Below are 18737 nucleotides of genomic sequence, written 5' to 3'. Positions count from 1 at the left end.
AGCATTTTTTGGAGATATGCTTTCATAATTATCGTGGGAAACGCGTCATTGCTTTGTTCATAAATTAATTCTAATCCCTGAATTAAATTATGCTTTTCTTGATCGACATATTTAGAATACTCATTTGAATGTTTCATTCTACAATGTCTTTCTACTGATTGTTTTTTTACTAAAAAAGATTTAAAATTGCATAAAAGACAAATAATTTTATTACAAATTAAACTAAAGAAATAATTTTCTCATACCTTGTCAATCTGTTGCTCGTACTTTTGCTCACTATCAGCCATCCTTCTCAGATTATTTATAATTTAATAATCACTAATTGTAACACTATTATGCACACAACACTTCTTTATAACACATTTTTATTCATTCACATTATCATTCACACTCTCAGTTATATCACTGAAATCGTATTTAAAAAACTAACACTTTTTATGTCCTTTTAAATTTTTATTAATAATAATACGTAAAATCACGTCACGCAATAAGACTGCATAAGAATGCAATAAAAATGCTGAGTTTATACTGCACTGAACTGAATTGAAATAGTGCAAGCGGGGATAAATTAGTGTAAGTAAATATAAAGAACGTTTCAGTGCAGTGATCAACATGTGTGTGACGCACCGCGTATTATAATATTAAATGAATTATTAGATTCTTCGGGTGAAGAAAATATAAATCTAATGCCACCATTTACACCTCTTTTAGATGACGATGACGGTGGTAAGATATGTATTTTATGTGCAATGTATTATTATTTATTGTTATATATTGATAAAATTAAAATTTTTTGAAAATTTAATCTAATCTAACCTACCCAGCGAGAAATAACTCGTCGATTTGTTGTCGAATCGACATCAATACTATGTAATATCGATGATTTCGACATCAATTAGACATTGATTTGACGTCGATTAATAAGTCATTTCTCGCTGGGTAGTAACTATTTTTTTTTTTTTAATTTTGATAAGTTACAATTATTACATCCAATTTTTGGAATGATACAAAGGATTGAACGTGTCAAAATAAATAATTAAATAGAAAATATTGTTCATAATTATGACAATTTGGATTTTATCATGCATTTTCGATTATCAAGGATAGTAGCATATGAACTGATAGATCAATTTAGAGTGTTGGAAATATTTATTTCTTTACAAAGTATATATTATTTTTAGATAGAAACAAAGCTTTGAAGATAGTATTTAATTAAATCTTTCATATATATATACATATTTTTCAGCTGTTCTGTAAATTTGCAATTATTATTAACAATAAGTATAATTTTATGTTACACAAATATAGCATAAAAAACTTTTATATACATTTAGCTTCTTTAAAAAGATAAAACTTTTCACATTTAACCCTTAGTCCCGATGGTTCTTTTCGGCACCTTTAATCCCGACTCATGGGTCGTTTGCGTCTTTGCGTTATTTGGATCAGTAAAAACGCTTTAAAAAATCTGAAAAAATTCATGGAGCTTCTTTCAACCTTCAACTTGAAGTCCCAATCATAATATTTCGATAAAAATTAATTTTTTAGGTAGGGGATATGGCGCGTTCCATACCCGTTTTCAAAAATTACAACACTTTGAAATTTCGCTTGGGTCGAAAACGACCCATGAGTCGGGACTAAGGGTTAATAAAAGTTAGTACTATCACAGCTTGATTTTCTGAAATTTAGATTATTAGTACAATTTCAGTGCTTATAATTTAATTTTAAGAGAATTATTAATTACTTTAATATTAAATAGGTTACTTTAATATTTATAATAAGTTATGTGTACTTTTTAAATTTCCCACCATTATCAACTTACCCGATTCTCGCACTGCTTTGCACTGCTTGTTTTTTGTTCAAAACCCAGTGTAATGAGTACCGTGAACTGTTGCACTGAGTTCTGTTGCACTGCAATGAAGAACAGATTGGTGCACGTTGCACTGCAATAGAAAACGCTTCGGTATCACTAGTGTATACTAGTGCAGAAAGTTCAGCACTAAAGAACAAACCTAATACACAGGAAAAAGGGGGTCACGCTATGCCACGTTCCCTTTTTCTTAAAGTTAACGAATAGTTTCCTATCAAGAAAGGTAAGGTAAATGTCCCAATTAGTGACAATGTCCCAATTTGTGACAATCGTGTCTTTTTTTCTCAATAAATCAATTAATATTGATCAATGTTTATTTTAAAAATTGTGTTGGTATTTAAAATTTTACATATTATCTATTACAACGAATTTTGAATAAAATTAAACGCTTTTGTAAAGGCTAAAATATTGTGATTATAAGCATGCTGCCAACAGTGGCAAATCGAGCAGTTGCTTACTGATATCTTATGAGGCGATGACTATATCGACGGTCCCTTTGTCGATTAATTCCAGCTATTATTAAGCTAAAAGTGAATAAAAAATAAGCACCTAAAGTTAAGTAGATATTAAGGAACATTGTGAGTAAACTGAAAACGTCACAAAATACATATTTTTTTAGTTAATGCATGTGTCACTAATCGGTACTAAAAATATTTGTTTGTCTTTATTACTGACAATCGAAACAAATATGATATAAAATGATAAAAACGTTCCTATTTTTAAAGAAGACATGTAATTTATAAATATCAATCATTATTGAATTAAGGAATGGCATCAATATCGTAACTTATCTTTCCAGAATTTAGAAAATTAATACAAATACGAGTTCCTAATTTATAAATTGTCATGTTTAAGTCAATAATAGGGATACTCATGATTCTGTACCAATTTGTGATACTCGGTAGAGTTTCTAACCTATTAATTAATTGTGACATATGCGAGTGTAAGCCGCTAAGAGTATACGCTTTTCTTCTATTGTGATAATTCTTAGATAGATTTCCTATCTAAATATAAATTGTCTTGCTCGGTAAGTATTAAGGCATTCATGATTCTTTGTGATATTCCATCAATTTGTCATATTCCACCAATTTGTGATATTTCACCAATTTATGATATTCCAATGATTATCTATTATTTTCTATTACAAATGTATTTAAGTAACAAGTATATTTATACTTATGAAATTATTTTAAACAATTTTAATTAGAAACATGGCAACTGAAAAAAGAAGAAAAAAATATTCAGATGATGATCTCGAAAAAGCTCTTACTGCTGTCCGTTCTGGAAAAACTATCAGCAATGTAAGTAAAACTATGGGAATACCTAGAACTACACTTTTGTATAAATACAGAGGAAAATTGCCAATTGGGAAAAATGTGGGTCCGACACCATTTCTAACTAAAAATGAAGAAGCTGAAGTTGTGAAATGGATTATGCATCTTAGTCAGCGAGGCTTTCCTATTGTAAAAAGTCAATTAATTAATAGTGTGCAATTATTGATAAAAAATTTGGCACGAAATACACCATTCAAGCATGGACGACCTGGACGTCATTGGTACGAATCCTTTCTAAAACGACATCCAGAAATTACATCAAGAATTTCACAAAATCTTTGTCATAGTCGAGCATCTGTAACAGAAACAGCAATACGAGGATGGTTTACAGAAGTAAAACAACATTTGGAACAACTTAATCTCATCGATATTGATAAATCTCGAATATTTAAATGCGATGAATCAGCATTCTTTCTTTGTCCAAAAGGAGAACGCGTTCTAGTGAAAAAGGGCGATAAAGCCGTATATAATTTTACACAAAATGACGACAAAGAATGTTTGACAGTTCTTTTCATGACAAATGCTAATGGTCAATTGCCTCCTCCTATGATTATATTTCCCTATCAACGAATTCCATATAGTATTTCTCAAAGTATACCAGATGGTTGGGGCGTTGGAAAATCTGATAAAGGCTGGATGACAGCGGAAACATTTTTTGAATATATAACCAATATATTTCATCCATGGCTTTTACAAAATGAGATTCCTCGTCCTGTTATTTTATATGTTGACGGTCATTGTTCTCATTTAACAATGCCATTATCGCAATTTTGTATTCAAAATGGTATCGAATTAATAGCATTATATCCAAATGCTACTCATCTAATGCAACCTTTAGACGTAGCATTTTTTCGTCCATTAAAAGCGGCCTGGAAAAAAATGGTGCAAGAATGGCGCACAAAACAATCTGGAAAACGCTTAAGAAAGGAAGATTTTGGATCGTTACTGGACAAAAGCATACAAATTTTGAATGTTCCAGAAATAATGGTTAATGGATTTCGAGCATGTGGACTTTTCCCATTTTCTGCGGATGCTTTGCAGTATAACAGCTTGTTAATGAAACAAAAGATAAATAATACTACTAATATTCAAGCATTTTCAAAAGAAGAAGGACAGAAATACTTGAATTTTTTCGAACAATATATAGATGCCGAGGTATTAAAGGCCTTCACAAAGGCTAAGAAAAAAAGAATTTGGGATGGTGAACTTGAAAACAAAGGACTTTTTAACTTTTGGTTGTCACTTCAAAATCTTCCAAGTAATTTCTTTTAATTTTCGACTATTCTAATTCCACTATATATAATTCACATCTTTTGCTTTGACTATTTCTTATTTTCTCTTTTTTTTCTTTATTTTTTCTGTATTATTACTTTTACTATGCTTTTTAATTCTATTTACTATTTTCCATTTTCCTTTTTAAAAAGTGTCGACAGGTATCATGCAATCTCATACAAAAGAAAACACTGTTATGAATATTGATGCCAGTGAAATAACTACAAATAATAGTATAATAGATATAAGTGAAAATGAAATTGAAAATGTGTCTAACTTCGATACAATATGTGATATGATAATAGTCAGTGAAAATAGCACTAAAAATTTCATGGGCATGCTTGAAAGAATTGAAATTCCTATTACAAATGCAGCAACTGAACAATTTGTTGAAGCAACTCAGATCGCAGATATTACAGAAATAACACCTATTATATTTGAAGATAACACTAATGATCAAGAAAGTTCAATAATTTTAAACAATCCAGAAACCTTTATAAATCCAGAAATCTTTACAAATCCAGAAACTTTTTCTAATAAGTATGTTGCACACATAATATCAATATTTTATTCATATTTTATTTATGTATTAATTTTATTTATATCTTATTAAAATGTAATTGAATCTTAGATCTACTTCTCCGGCTAAGGAAAAAAATTCCTCAATTAATGAAACATCTTGTGAAGGTTCCTCAATTAATGAAACATCTTGTGAAGCCTCCACTTCGAGTCAAATTAGTATGTAATCTGAATTTAAAAAAGCTTATGTGTGTGAAATAATCTTTTTGTTATATACAAATAATTAACTTACAAATAATCTAATTACAGAATATGATATTCCTTCCGGAGTGCCAGAAGTGTTTAAATCTACTTTATTTTGGCCAGAATCTCAAAAAAAGCAAATAAAAAAGCGTCGATGTAAGGAAAAAATTCCATCAGTAGCTACTTCCGCTCAATGGCAAGCATATCACACTACTAAAGCTATTGAAAAATCTCAGAAAATAATAGAAACTGAAGAAAGAAAGAAAAAACGTCAAGAAAATGCTATGGAAAAAAAGAGAATACAAAAGAAGGCAAAACTAAAAAGAGTTTTGAAAAAAGAAGAAAACATGAAAATCAAACAAAAAGAAAAAAAAGCTTTAAAATAATAATAAAAGAGATTAAAAAATGAAGAACATTAAATAATAAATAATACAGAGAACATATATAATATATATATATATATATGGTATATAGTATATATTATATACATATAATAAAACATATACGCATATTATTTTATTTTATTCCTTTTGTATTCAAGAAAAATATTTAATGTCAAAACCGGTAATAAATCAAAATTTTATGTACATTTATGTTTATTATTATTGTGTATTAAATAAGTAATAAAGTTTCAGTAAAAATGATCCTATTTCTACAACGTGTCAGTAATAGAAACGTTCTTATTTCTACAACGTCAGTAATAGGAACGTTCTTATTTCTACGACGTGTCAGTAATAGAGACATTTATAAGCCCATCACCTATCAGTGATATGGACTAAGCATGTGTCACAAATTGGGACAATTTCAAATTCATGTGTCACTAAATGGTACAGAAACAATGTTTACAAAGATATAATAAATAAATTAAGAATTTTTAGAAAAGTAAAAAAACTTAATTTTTTCAGAATCTTAAATGTCCAAATTTTCCAATAAAATTAATTTTACGTACTTATTGTGATATATGTATCAATAATTAATTTATTTATTTTCACGACGAGGTAATTTTGTCACTAATTGGGACATTCACCTTACGCTCACCTTTATTAATTACTAGGCGCACGCTCGTACCGTTTACTTTTAACTGCTCTTTTTAGACACTTTGAAAAACTCCGGTACACGCTCGCACGGCCAAAAGAATACTTTTTTGCTCCGCTCGTCTTCGTAGCTCTCTTTACTCTGTAGCTCCGAATTAACTGCTGCGATTTGTCCCTTCTTTCTAATAGATGGCATTAATCGCTAATACACAGGTGGCCTACCGACGCTTGTCGCGAATGGTCTCACCATATATATATATATATATATATATATATATATATATATATATACAGTGTGTCCCAAAAGTTCGGCAACGGTCAAATATATCGTAAAATATGAATTTTCTTGAAAAATGTTTTATACAAAAGTTGTAGAATATTAAGTGACGCATTAAATAGTAGTATTAGTATAATCCTAGATGGCGCCACTGCGGTCAGGTAAAAGTCATCTTAAATTTTTCAAATGGAACACCCTACTTTTTATTTCACATTCTTGTAGCTGACGTTGAGACGTTTCCAAAACACTGGTTACAAAACACCTTTTTTCCACAAAAACTTTCCGAGTTATGGGATTCAATATTTACAGTACCGCTGGCATTGGCATTACCCAAGGTGTACCACGTGGGGGTTGCCCAGTCGGATTTACACCTCTTGTGTGTACAACGTGTGCGTGTTTGTGTGCGTGTGCGTGTGCGTGTGCGTGTGTGTGAGTGTAAGTGTGAACAAAAATAGGGCTCAAAATGTAGTTGGTGACGCTTTTAATAACGTTTGGTTCCAACAGGATGGTGCACCACCTCACTTTGGCATAAACGTCCGTCGATTCCTAAATGATACATTTCCAAGAAAATGGATTGGCAGAAGAGGTACAATTGAATGGCCACCTAGATCCTGATTTGAATCCATTGGATTATTTTTTTTGGGGTCATTTAAAAAATTTGGTGTTTGCAACAAAACCTACGAATTTAAATGAATTAAGAAATCGCATTTTAGATACTGTAGCATTAATAACCCCGGAAAACTTGCAAAATGTTCGGTGCAATTTTTATGAACGTTTGGCACATTGTCAAACCGTTCATGGCCGTCAATTTGAACATCTTCAAAATTAAATCAACATTAATACATAGAGGGTTTGGAGTCTCTAAACACTACGGAAGTGACGAACCGTAGGGTCCCTATTTTTGTTCACACTCACGCACGCACGCATGTTCGCACGCACGCACGCACGCGAAGAAAACACATTGTTGCTTTTAAGAAAAAATATGTAATTTGCAACATGCAGCTGCATATTTTTTTTTAAAAGCAACTATGTGTTTTTTTTATATCAATTGATTTGTCTCATTATTTTATGCATAAAAGTATTAAGGTAAGATTTCCGAAAATTGAATGTTTTACAAGATATTTTGTATTTTATGTCAAAATGCTGTAACTTTCAAGCCTTATAACTCAAAAAGTACTTAATAAAAAATAACTTTATTATAATGTTTTGAAAAGCTCTTGACACCAACTATTAGATTTTGGAATCAAAAATAGGGGTTTCTATTTAAAAAATTCGATTTGACCTTGAAATGACCTTGAAGGTCACGGGCAAGGCCAAATCTAAGGTCACCATCGGATTGCCCGAGAAAAATCCTACAACTTTTGTTGAGGTCATTTTCCTCTGTGATGCGTATTTTTCAAATTATCCAGCCGTCTCGGAACTTTTGACACACGCTGTATATTTCTCTTTGAGTAGGAAGTACTTATAATTATAATACTGTAGTTTACAAACGTCGTAGTTTACACATTTGTCCAGATATGCATGCATACGTTTTTGTTATCTTGTTTCTTTAACATACTTTTCTTGTTCCCACTCCGAGCAAAAAAACAAATTAGTTCATGTAACCATCAGTTTATATCGTTACAATAATTGCTTGTTATACTATCGTGTTACGTCTACTAGCAACGCAGTTTGTACTGAACCATCGGTGCGATGTGTTTGCCTTGAACCACTGCTCATCCAATTGTAGCAGTTACGCAGTTAAACATTTTCTCAAGTGTGTTTTATAATAAATTATCTTCTTTGGTGGCAACGAAGAAAAGAACAGCAAGCAAAAGAGAGAAGATATACACACAAGTACGTATCACTGTTGATATTGTTAATTGAAATGCCATTTCCACAAATTTACTGCTGAATTTAATGTCGACTGCGATCGAAGTTCTCTTAAGTTAGCAGGACCAAATCAGCCAAATAGAATGCTACTTAGTGGATTATTTACAAAATAGCACTTATACAAAATAAGTACTATTTTGTACCATTAAAATTAATTTTGTATTCATGCAACTTAAGAAAAAAAAAAAAAACGTGGCGCTGTTAACTTAATATAAAGCTAGCAGAATAAATAACATAAAAAACAGAAAATAAAAGTAGATACAATTACTGAAGTTGTATTAATTTGTATCACCTAAAAATGTTTGTACTAAATGCGTAATTATTATGATTCTATTATGAGTCATATTTTAGAAGAACATGGACAAAAGTATTAAAATAGTATAACTGTATCTACTTTTATTTTCTTTTTTTAAATTTTTTTATTCTGCTAGCTTTATATTAACGGGACCAGTTTTCTTGGTATAGGAAAGATTTTTTCTTGGTATAAAATGATACAAAATGAGTAGTATAAATAATTCAATAAATGCCATTCAATTCTATTGATTTAAATCGTAAATAATCTGAGAAAAAAAGATCTTGTTCTTGAGGGTTGTTGAAATGGGAGTTATTTTTAGATAATAGATATTTTTAATTTGTTTTAAGTGATACAAATTAATACCTACAAAGTCAATACTAATTGCTTCCGTTTTTGTTTTCTCTTTTTCTTTTGATCTTCCTAGCTTCGTATTAAGTTAGTAGCCACGATTTTTTTTAAATGACACGGGGTACAACGTTATTTTTAGTGGTTCAAAATAGTACAAAATAAGTACTAAATAATCCACTACGTCGCATTCGATTTTGTTGATTTGATTCTGCTAGCTTGAGAGAGTTGATTGTAGACGTAGAAAACGTAATTATGAACGTCTGCTTAAAATTATTTTTCGGATCGGTAGTTATTAGTGGCATGTCAACTGCGAACTGTGTCATATTTGTAGGTAGGTAATTATGGATCGTTGGCTTGGCAAAACCGCGGTTGTTACTGGCGCTGGATCCGGTATGGGCAAAGCAATTACACATGCTCTTCTGCGAAACGGAGTAAACGTGACTGCTTTGGATATCGAGAAAGAAAGATTGGCGAAGCTCGATGAAGAATGTAAACGAGATCGTACTTTGGCTAAGCTACATTCCATATGCTGCGATGTAAGTATCGAGAATGAGATTGATAAGGCATTCTCGACGATTGAGTCATTGGGCGGTGTGGACATCATGATCAATTGTGCTGGCGTCTGTTATTATACACGCATAATTGGTACGTCACGTCTGTGCTAAATAAGTATTATATTTATACGCTTTTATCTACAACGAGCATATAATCTTTTTTCCACAATTAATTGTAGAACTTTTTCGATAAACAAAATGTTAACAATATAGGCAGATCGACAACCAATTTGGTCAAATTCGTCTTACCAAACCACATTTAACTATCTGAGATAACAAACGATATATATTTTATCTCAGAATCAATCACGCAATGAATCGGTTTGAAGATAATTTGTAATGATGTATAATTTGTATGTTTATGCACGAGATAATTATCATTTTAAAAAATAAGAGCATACAATGGCACATATTAATATGATATATACATTTTTGTACGTTTATTGTTTCGGATTTTGGAAAAATTTTTGAATTAAAATCTCATGTGATTCAGTTTCTAATCCAGTTTTAAGCGGAGTGTTATTAAAATCGCTCAAACACACAGTAGTCTCTTAACGTGGAAGATATTATCGCGGAAAAAGGAGAGGGCTTTTATACTTTTATATACAATGTACAGTTCGCGATGACAACTGTGTATTTTTATCAATAGTGGGAAGCTTCAATTTTCTTTTGTTGTTAACACATTTTAAAGAATTCCATAAATTACACTTGCAGATAGTCAAAGGAAAACATTTGAAAAGCTGCTAAATATTAATGTGCTCACATATGCTGTGTGTATGAATAAGGCCGTTAATTCGATGCGGCAGCGAAATGTCGAAGGGCATATTTTCAATATTAACAGGTATCATTATTTATATGAATTGTTCGTTAACTGCTATATTGCCGAGTTCCACGAAAAGTTTTCGAATAAATAAATTATTTCTGAAACAAGTGTTTTTTCTATGCTGAAGAGAAAAGATAGAAATATTTTTTAAAAACATTTGATAATTTAATGAGCAATTTGACGTAGACAGTTTTTTGATGTGCAGTGTTCTAGCTCACAATATTCCTATGAAAGGTTTATTAGATAAAGATGGTTACAATGGATTTAATATTTATTGTGCCACTAAGCACGCCTCTCGCGTTTTGACTACCGCAGTACGACGAGAGATAGCAACCGTTCAAGCTCCTATTCGAGTTACAGTAAGTTGCGATCATTTAAATCCATTTTTATTTTTTACCTGATTTGCTACAGTTATAAACAATAAGAATTTATTATAATTATTATCAATAATAAATGCATATTCTGCAGACCCCCGTATAACACGGGTTCGTGTAACACGGATTCGTATAGCACGATAGAAAATTGTGACAGTGCTCTTATAACACGGTAAAACAGATTCGTATAACACGGAAAAAAAGTTTACATTTTCACATTCGAATTTCTCCGTATAAAAGCTACATCTTTAATATTTATTTTACGTTCTTTATAATAAACCTTTACATCTTTTATAAATATGCATTTTCATATGCATACATAATCCATATATTGCACATCCGCAAGAAAAGTGACATAAGTTAAAAAAACAAAATTGTTTATTTACACGGATTTACGCGGAAAGTATTTGAATTCAACTTCTATCACTTTTCTTGATTGAAATCGATATATTTAAAACACAATCCGCACATAAAACAAAATTCGAAAAATTTCGACACTTTTTTTGCGAGTTACGATATGTATAACCTGTGTGACTCGTATAACATGATTTTATATAACATATCCCCCATGTTATACGGTGGTCTACTGTACATATATATTATTCTATTTAGATAATATAATTTAATTTATACATGTATATTTATATAATTATACGTAATATATAACAAAAATTGATGATTTCTACGATTTTAATTATTTGTCTTTTCAGAGTATTAGCCCTGGTTTAGTGAAAACTAATATAACTCAGCATGCGAAAGAACTGTATGATTTGTTCGATAAAATGCAATGTATTGAACCAGAAGATGTGGCGAATGCGCTCATTTATGTTCTTGGAACACGACCGGAAGTTCAGGTTCAAATTATTAATACATTTTCTTTCTATAATATAAAAGTATAGGAAAATCATTGTGCACGTTGTTTAATTTCAGATTACGGAGCTTACCATCCAACCTACCTTGGAAGCAATATGAACATTTTCAGCAAGATGCTTATCTTAGCGCATCAACAACTTTATGAAAAACTTACGTCAATAATGGAATAAGAAACTTGGGATTGTAAATTAAGTTTACGCATATGTTTTGGATTGCATGGAAATAAAATTTTTATATCTAATTTGCTAATATTATTTATATTCTTCTTAAGGGAGAAATCTCATTTTTCTGGTCAAAAAAATTGATTATTTTTTTAACGGAATCTTTTAGTTTAAGACAGGGCTTAAAATTATTTCATCTTTTCGGCCGATTCTCGTGGTATACACTTCCTTTCCTCTCCTTACCGCGCGCGCGGCAGCCGCTAGGGCTAGTGCCGCCGAGCGTTAGGAGCGGCGCTATCCGATAAATGTTGGGTTCTTCTCCCTTGATCATTAAAAGTTAAAAAAATTTATTAAAAATATTTTTCTCATTTTTAAATTTATTGTGTAAAAATATTTCAATAGATTTCCACGTTACCTATGCGGTACTATTGCTATTGAGGAAAACAATATTTTTAATAAATTTTTTTAACATTAATCGGATAGCGTCGCTCCTAACGCTCGGCGGCGCTGGTCCTAGCGGCTGTCGCGCGGGCGGTAAGGAGAGGAAAGAAGGCGTATACCACGAGAATCGGCCGAAAAGATGAAATAATTCCGAGCCTTGGTTTAAGAAGATGCTGGAGTTACCGGCCGGACATTATATTTTTTCGAACAAGAATATCTTTTTATTGGTTGCATAGAATTGTAAATCCTTTTGCAGGATTAAAGTGTACAGAAAGACGGAATTCGGACTGCTCGACTTCATTCGGAAAAAAAGAATTAACAACAAAATTTGTTTCTATTCATTAATTTCTATTCTGCTCTTAGGATAACATATTGTATAGGGCTATCTATTTTCGTTTTTTATAAAAGTTCAACAGTTTTAAGACGCTGAATAAGAGCAGCCCGAATTGCGGACTGCAGAATAGAATGTTATGGAACCATTAAAATTGGGCTGAAAAGTCTAATGTAAAAAATATTCTTGTCCGACTATTTTTACATACGTGTGCGTCCAATATCGGTATAACAGACGAAAAAACAGCAATAAATTAGTTCCCGGATAATATTAGAGAGGCGCTATATAGTTCTCAGTGCTATCTGTCATATACATCAGAACATGGTATAAATACAAGGGTATGCTCATCTCGTATTCACTCACTGCGCAGTCAAAGTGTGACGTCACACTCGGGGCCAATCAGACCATCCGAACGGTTCGACTAAACATGGTGATCCTCAGTGCTTGACGTTTATGTTCGGAAACGCATGATTGAGTGAAATCTTTTCAGTGAAAACGTAACCGATAAAAATGTTAATATCTAAGAAAAAAATACTAATACCTTAACGAAAAAGATTAATATTTTTATGTTAATTTTGTATTTAATTTTTCTATATAGAGTTTATAATGTTTATTTATATTATACTTTATTACAGGATATTTATTAGTTCATAAAATATTACTTCAAAATAGATTTTTTTCTGCAAATTTGAAATCAAAATAATATATTTGACGAGAATGCTGCTAATATAAGCTGCTTGGAAACAGTAGTTTTAAATTTACCGCTTATCTGTGACGTCACACTTTGACAATTTTGATTGGTCGCGTGCGCAAGAGCATACCCTTGTCTTTATACCATGCATCAGAATCTTTTAGGTTAGTGTGCGTGTATAGTTATGTGTGTGTATTATGTACTAAGAAACCTGACTGAAGATAGGTTGAAGGCACTCCAAAGAATAAAAAAAGTGTATGTATTATATATTAATTTTGCAACATTTTTGCAACATTTCCATTATTTAATTACATACACTTATATTCTAATTTCTGTAAAATACTTTAATTCATGTGCTTTATGTGTATATATTATGTATATTATGTGCTCCATATATGTATATTTACATCAAAATATCTATGTAAAAAGTTAATATCATTTTGTATATTGTATATATTTTTATAATAAATGAATACGTCTTATAACTTATATTATGTATAAATAAGTTATATGACGTATGACATATGTCATATAACTTATTTATAAAACATGAAATATAAAGGTATTTTTAGTTTTTTGTATGTATCATTTGTAAAAAAATTTTGATAAAAGAGACAACATTAATTTTGTGATTTGTAATAATCTGTTTCAATATATACTTCTTTTAAATACTTACAATTAGCCTTATTTTGTGCGTTTACTTTGGTATCAAAAATACACATCAAAATATAAAATTTATTTCTATTACAGTAGAAAAAAAATATGTTATTATATATGTTATTATATATAATGTTCAATTTTAACAGTTTTTATTGGACTGTACTTTAGGCAATATTATATTTTGCCATTTCTGTTATAAGACAATGTTTCTTTTCTACTGTAATAGAAATACATTTTCAATTTTGATATGTATTTTAAATACCAAGTTAAGCACATAAAATAAGGCTAATTTTAAGTATTATTTAAAAGAAGCATATATTGAAACAGATTATTGCAAATCGCAAAATTAATGTTGTTTCTTTTATCAAGATTTTTTTACAAATGATAGACACAAGAAATTAAGAATATCATTATATTCCATGCTTTAGAAATAAAAAATATGGCATATATCATATACGTTTTTTATAAAAACAGTATACAAAATGGTGTTAATTTTTTACATAGATATTTTGATATGAATATAGATAATATGGAGCACAATATACATAATATATACTTATATATATATATATATATATATATATATATATATATATATAAAGAAAACGTTTTTTAATCGTTTCTTTTAACGTTTTTCGGATTGACATTTTAAGCAACGAGAAACGTTTTTAAGAACCGTTATAAAACGTTTCGAAGAAATATTTGTGAAACATTTCTGAAACGAATATGTGCTACCTGGGTATATATTCCAATTGCTTATATCCATAAATTTACAGCAAACTTTAAAACTATCATTTTACACTTTTGTCTGTGTTGAATTATCTTTTTTTGAAACATTTTAATAGTAGAATTAATAATATACTCTATAAAATATCTGTTTGCGTTTTACATGGTAAATCGACATGAAAAATTAATAAAGCAGTACGAGTGAAATGAAAGTAAAATAAGCCTAAATTATACATTTTACTTTCATAAATTTAATAATTTAATTTTTTTCAATTGCGTCACAATAAAATTCCATAATTTCGCATAATTTTACATAATTTTATATTCGTCCATGAATACATTGGATGCGTTTAGAAAATATACACAAAATGAACATGTGCTACCTGAGACACATGAGAGTTGTCAACTCCAGAAGACTAGATCATTTTATATGTCCGCGTAACAAAATACAGATAGATAAAATCAATTAAAAATGTTAATCATGATAATTAATCACGGTAATTAATCATGGTAATTAGTTGACGAATATTTTAAATGTCAACATTACGATGAATATAACTGACGGAGTTCAAGCGACAAATATATTATTTTATTCCAATGATATTACGAAAACGATATAGGTAATATTACTGGAAAATGTAAAAAACAGATCTATCTCGAATCATAAGCGTGCAAATACAAAATGTGCCCACAAAAGTAAAATAATTTATTGTAATTATTTTTAAAGTTAATTTTTATATTTCTTATAAAACCAAATACGTAAAAATTGATTTAATTTTTTAATAAAATATGGAATAAAATTTTTAAAAAATTTATAGTTTAATTCAAATCTGGATAATTGGCAACTCTCTACCCAAATACAGTTTATGTACTTATGGTAGATATTATAATAAATATCAATTATTTTCTTATGTAATGCTATAAAGAAACTATGATGGACATCAAATTGGAACCACAATTCATAAACCGAATGCTTGAAGTAATGATAAGGTATAAATTTTCATTTAATTTAAATTCTTATATATAACATAAAATTTTTATTGTAGAAATAAATCTATTTAAAGCAGATATATATAAATATATATATTTAAAAAAAGAATTTTAATTATTTTAATTATAGTAATAAAAAAAACTAAATTTCTAATAAAATTTATAAAATTTTATGACGGTTAAATAAACTTTTATCCATGATTTACGGAAAAAATATGTTTCAGCGTAAAGAAAATTTGGTATTATAGATTAAATAACATATTTTTGCATCCAAATGTTATATTCAACCTTTCTACTACAAAATGGAAACAGCAAAAACAATTAAATTCTGTCACTTTGAAACGGTACGTTGTTTTGCGCGGAGTAACTCGTCGGAGTCAGGAGTTCGGTCGGTTGGGGGCACGTAAAAGAATGCTCGGATGAAATGAGAAAAGCGAAAGAATAAAATAAAATAAGATTTATTTCTCAACTGATGAAGTCTGCTATATACAAATCCGCGTGGGTACAGAGCGTTTGATATCTTTGTTTGAACGCGGATTATAATTTTATTTCGGTGGTGTCGAACAATGTGTAACGGTGGTCGTGCGGTGATGAGCAAGTGTCGGCGCAAGCGCGGGTGCCGCAATTGTCTCTAGGCGACTGCGAGCGCGTGGATCGATACGTTCGAGCGGCGTCGATGGTCGATCGACTGATCGATATGCTCGGGCGCGTGCGTGGTGATTTCGATGTTCGCTGTTGATTCGATTAATTCGCGATTGCCTGCCGGATTTGAGGACCCGATTTTAAGAGGATGAAGACGGGAGCGAAGACGCGCGTATTGCCCGCGTCTCGAAATGGCTGGTGTTCTAACGTGGAGCCGAGTATTCCCGGTGGTACACGGGTAGGCCCGTATGTAAGAATGAAGCCGAGTGCGCTCGGTAATATACGAGTGTGCTCGTATTTAGGTAACGAGACCGAGTATGCTCGGTTATAATACGAGTGCGCTCGTATGCGAGGTAACGAAACCGAGTATGCTCGGTAACGTGCGAGTATGCTCGCACGACGGAACGGAGGACAGTTCCTGGCGGCCGAGTATGCTCGGCAGGAATACGAGAATTCTCGTATCGCGGCCTAGAGCCGAGTATGCTCGGCGAGGATACGGGTGTGCCCGTAACGTGGAAGCGGTTCCTGGGGCCGAGTATGCTCGGTTGGTGCACGAGTATGCTCGTGCTCGTGAAACTGCTGGGCATAGACTTCGAGTATTCTCGAAGGATTACGAGTGCTCTCGCAACAGGACGTTCACTGGCGAGCGGTGAACGGGATCTGGTGGTGAAGCGCATGATGTAAGAAAGATAGGTGTACCATTGCGCATAATGGCAGCCGTATGACGTCAGCATGATAGGACAGCCAATCAAACGTGGTCCAAAATGCATCCGCGAAATTCTAATATAGAATTATCATATTATTAAAATGTAATTAAAATTTATAAAAATATCTTATGAAAATAATAAATTTGCAATATAAAATACAGTAGCAATAAATGACAATTACCCACAATAATAAATAATATCAATTAATAAATATTATATAGAAAATTAAGTGTTTCCAACACAAATGTGTGAATACATATATTTAATATCTCTTATGATATCTCGTATGATCAGTACGACTTATACAATTCTTTACACAACACGTTGGCATAGTTTTTAAATATCTTTTAATATTATTATATTTAATAACCTTCGGTGTCAACCGTGTCAACATATTTTGGCAGCCATATTACTTTTTAGCATTTTGGACCAATTCCTGATTGGTCGAAGAGCGATCATTACTTTGGACGACTGCGCATTCACGGCAATGGTACACCTATCTTCTTACATCATGGTGAAGCGTACAGCCGGGCCTCTTTTATACCCGGCTGCCGCCCGACTGGCGAAGGATCGGCAAGCATCGGCGGTTTAGCCGGCGGGCCCCCACCTGGTAAATTTCGAAAACGGTCGGGTGTGGGGGGCCGTCCGGCGATTGACCGTCGGTGTTTGTATGAAAAGTTTATCGGCGCGCGATGCGCCCTTTTTGGCTACGGACGATGTTCGGTCCGTAGCCGTGACGATGCATGCTGCATCGTTACAACTTTGCTTTTAGATGAGGTATAGATATATTGAAATTTTATTTATTAATATTTTCTTGAATTCTTTTATTTATATTATAAATGATTTCTAATCACTCAGATAAAGCAGAAGAAACATATATTGGATAAATCTGAGGCAACCAAATCCAACAGTAACACATTTCGTAAGTTTGTCAACTTTTTTACTTAAATGTTTATATTTGTTCAACATTATATCATTTTTAAAATAATGGTAAAAAAGTTTTTTTTTTACAATATTGCTGAAATAATACTAAAATATATGTCTTTTTTTATTGATATGACGCTATTTTTGATGATTTCTTTCTTTTCTTTCATTGCTTTTGCAAATATTTCAAAATTATATGTGTAGGAAATTCATATTTGTAAGAAAGTAATCAATCAATTTATATATTTTTTATTCAAATAACACAGTTTTCGATGTTCTATTGGAAGCATTGCATAAAGAAAGAATAACTTTACAAGAATGTGATGATCATATGTTTACAATGTTATTCACAGTACGTATATATATTTCCAAATTCAAACTATATTTAGACGTATGATAAAACAGGTTTTCATTTTACGTAGGCCACTGACACAGCTGCCGTTACAATAAATTTTGTGATTTTTATGCTCGCAAATTTCCCAGAAGTACAGGTACGCAGACATTAAATTTATTGAAATACAGTATAATTTATTAACTTCTTTAACACATATATAAAACTTACAAATAAATAATGTAATTTTAAATTAGTAACTATATATAATATATTATTTATGTTAATGTTTTAAATAGAATTATGTAAACATTTTCATCTACTATTACTTACGCTTTAGTGATTGCTAGGAATATTAAGGCTCCTGGGTAGTCACCGCAGCCATATTAGATTCGTGACGTCAGAAGCGAGAAATGACACGCCGAGAATTCTTGCGTGCCATTTCTAA

The 18737-nt window shown here is 31.1% G+C and overlaps 2 protein-coding genes and 1 long non-coding RNA gene across 3 annotated transcripts; all 3 read left to right on the top strand.

Annotated features, from left to right (window-relative positions):
* The first annotated feature begins 1841 nt into the window (after window positions 1–1841).
* On the top strand, window positions 1842–4651 carry LOC137001876 (uncharacterized). The gene has a single exon (XM_067361060.1). It carries the CDS (start codon window positions 3079–3081, stop codon window positions 4471–4473), a length of 1395 nt encoding a protein of 464 aa, XP_067217161.1. The 5' UTR covers window positions 1842–3078; the 3' UTR covers window positions 4474–4651.
* A 3546-nt stretch (window positions 4652–8197) lies between these two features.
* LOC137001853 (farnesol dehydrogenase-like) lies at window positions 8198–11926 on the top strand. Its single transcript, XM_067361037.1, has 6 exons — window positions 8198–8382; window positions 9393–9706; window positions 10330–10456; window positions 10644–10797; window positions 11523–11666; window positions 11743–11926. Exons 2-6 carry the CDS (start codon window positions 9403–9405, stop codon window positions 11782–11784), a joined length of 771 nt encoding a protein of 256 aa, XP_067217138.1. The 5' UTR covers window positions 8198–8382; window positions 9393–9402; the 3' UTR covers window positions 11785–11926.
* Window positions 11927–17792: 5866 nt separating this feature from the next.
* Window positions 17793–18450, top strand: LOC137001849 (uncharacterized). Its single transcript, XR_010891687.1, has 4 exons — window positions 17793–17811; window positions 17893–17956; window positions 18225–18310; window positions 18381–18450. It is a non-coding gene; the product is annotated as an uncharacterized lncRNA (long non-coding RNA).
* The last annotated feature ends 287 nt before the right edge of the window (window positions 18451–18737 follow it).

This window comes from Linepithema humile, unplaced genomic scaffold (genome assembly GCF_040581485.1).
Source record: "Linepithema humile isolate Giens D197 unplaced genomic scaffold, Lhum_UNIL_v1.0 unplaced_2, whole genome shotgun sequence".
Lineage (NCBI taxonomy): Eukaryota > Metazoa > Arthropoda > Insecta > Hymenoptera > Formicidae > Linepithema > Linepithema humile.
Note: the sequence above shows the minus strand (reverse complement) of the source record. Positions and strands in the feature narration are given on the sequence as shown.

Bases quoted from the DNA above. Each gene is read 5' to 3' on its own strand.
- LOC137001876 (XM_067361060.1), top strand. From the start codon at position 3,079: ATGGCAACTGAAAAAAGAAGAAAAAAATATTCAGATGATGATCTCGAA.
- LOC137001853 (XM_067361037.1), top strand. From the start codon at position 9,403: ATGGATCGTTGGCTTGGCAAAACCGCGGTTGTTACTGGCGCTGGATCC. The intron at 10,457-10,643 runs GTATCATTATTT...TTTGATGTGCAG, and splicing joins CATATTTTCAATATTAACAG to TGTTCTAGCTCACAATATTC. The intron at 11,667-11,742 runs GTTCAAATTATT...GTTTAATTTCAG, and splicing joins GAACACGACCGGAAGTTCAG to ATTACGGAGCTTACCATCCA.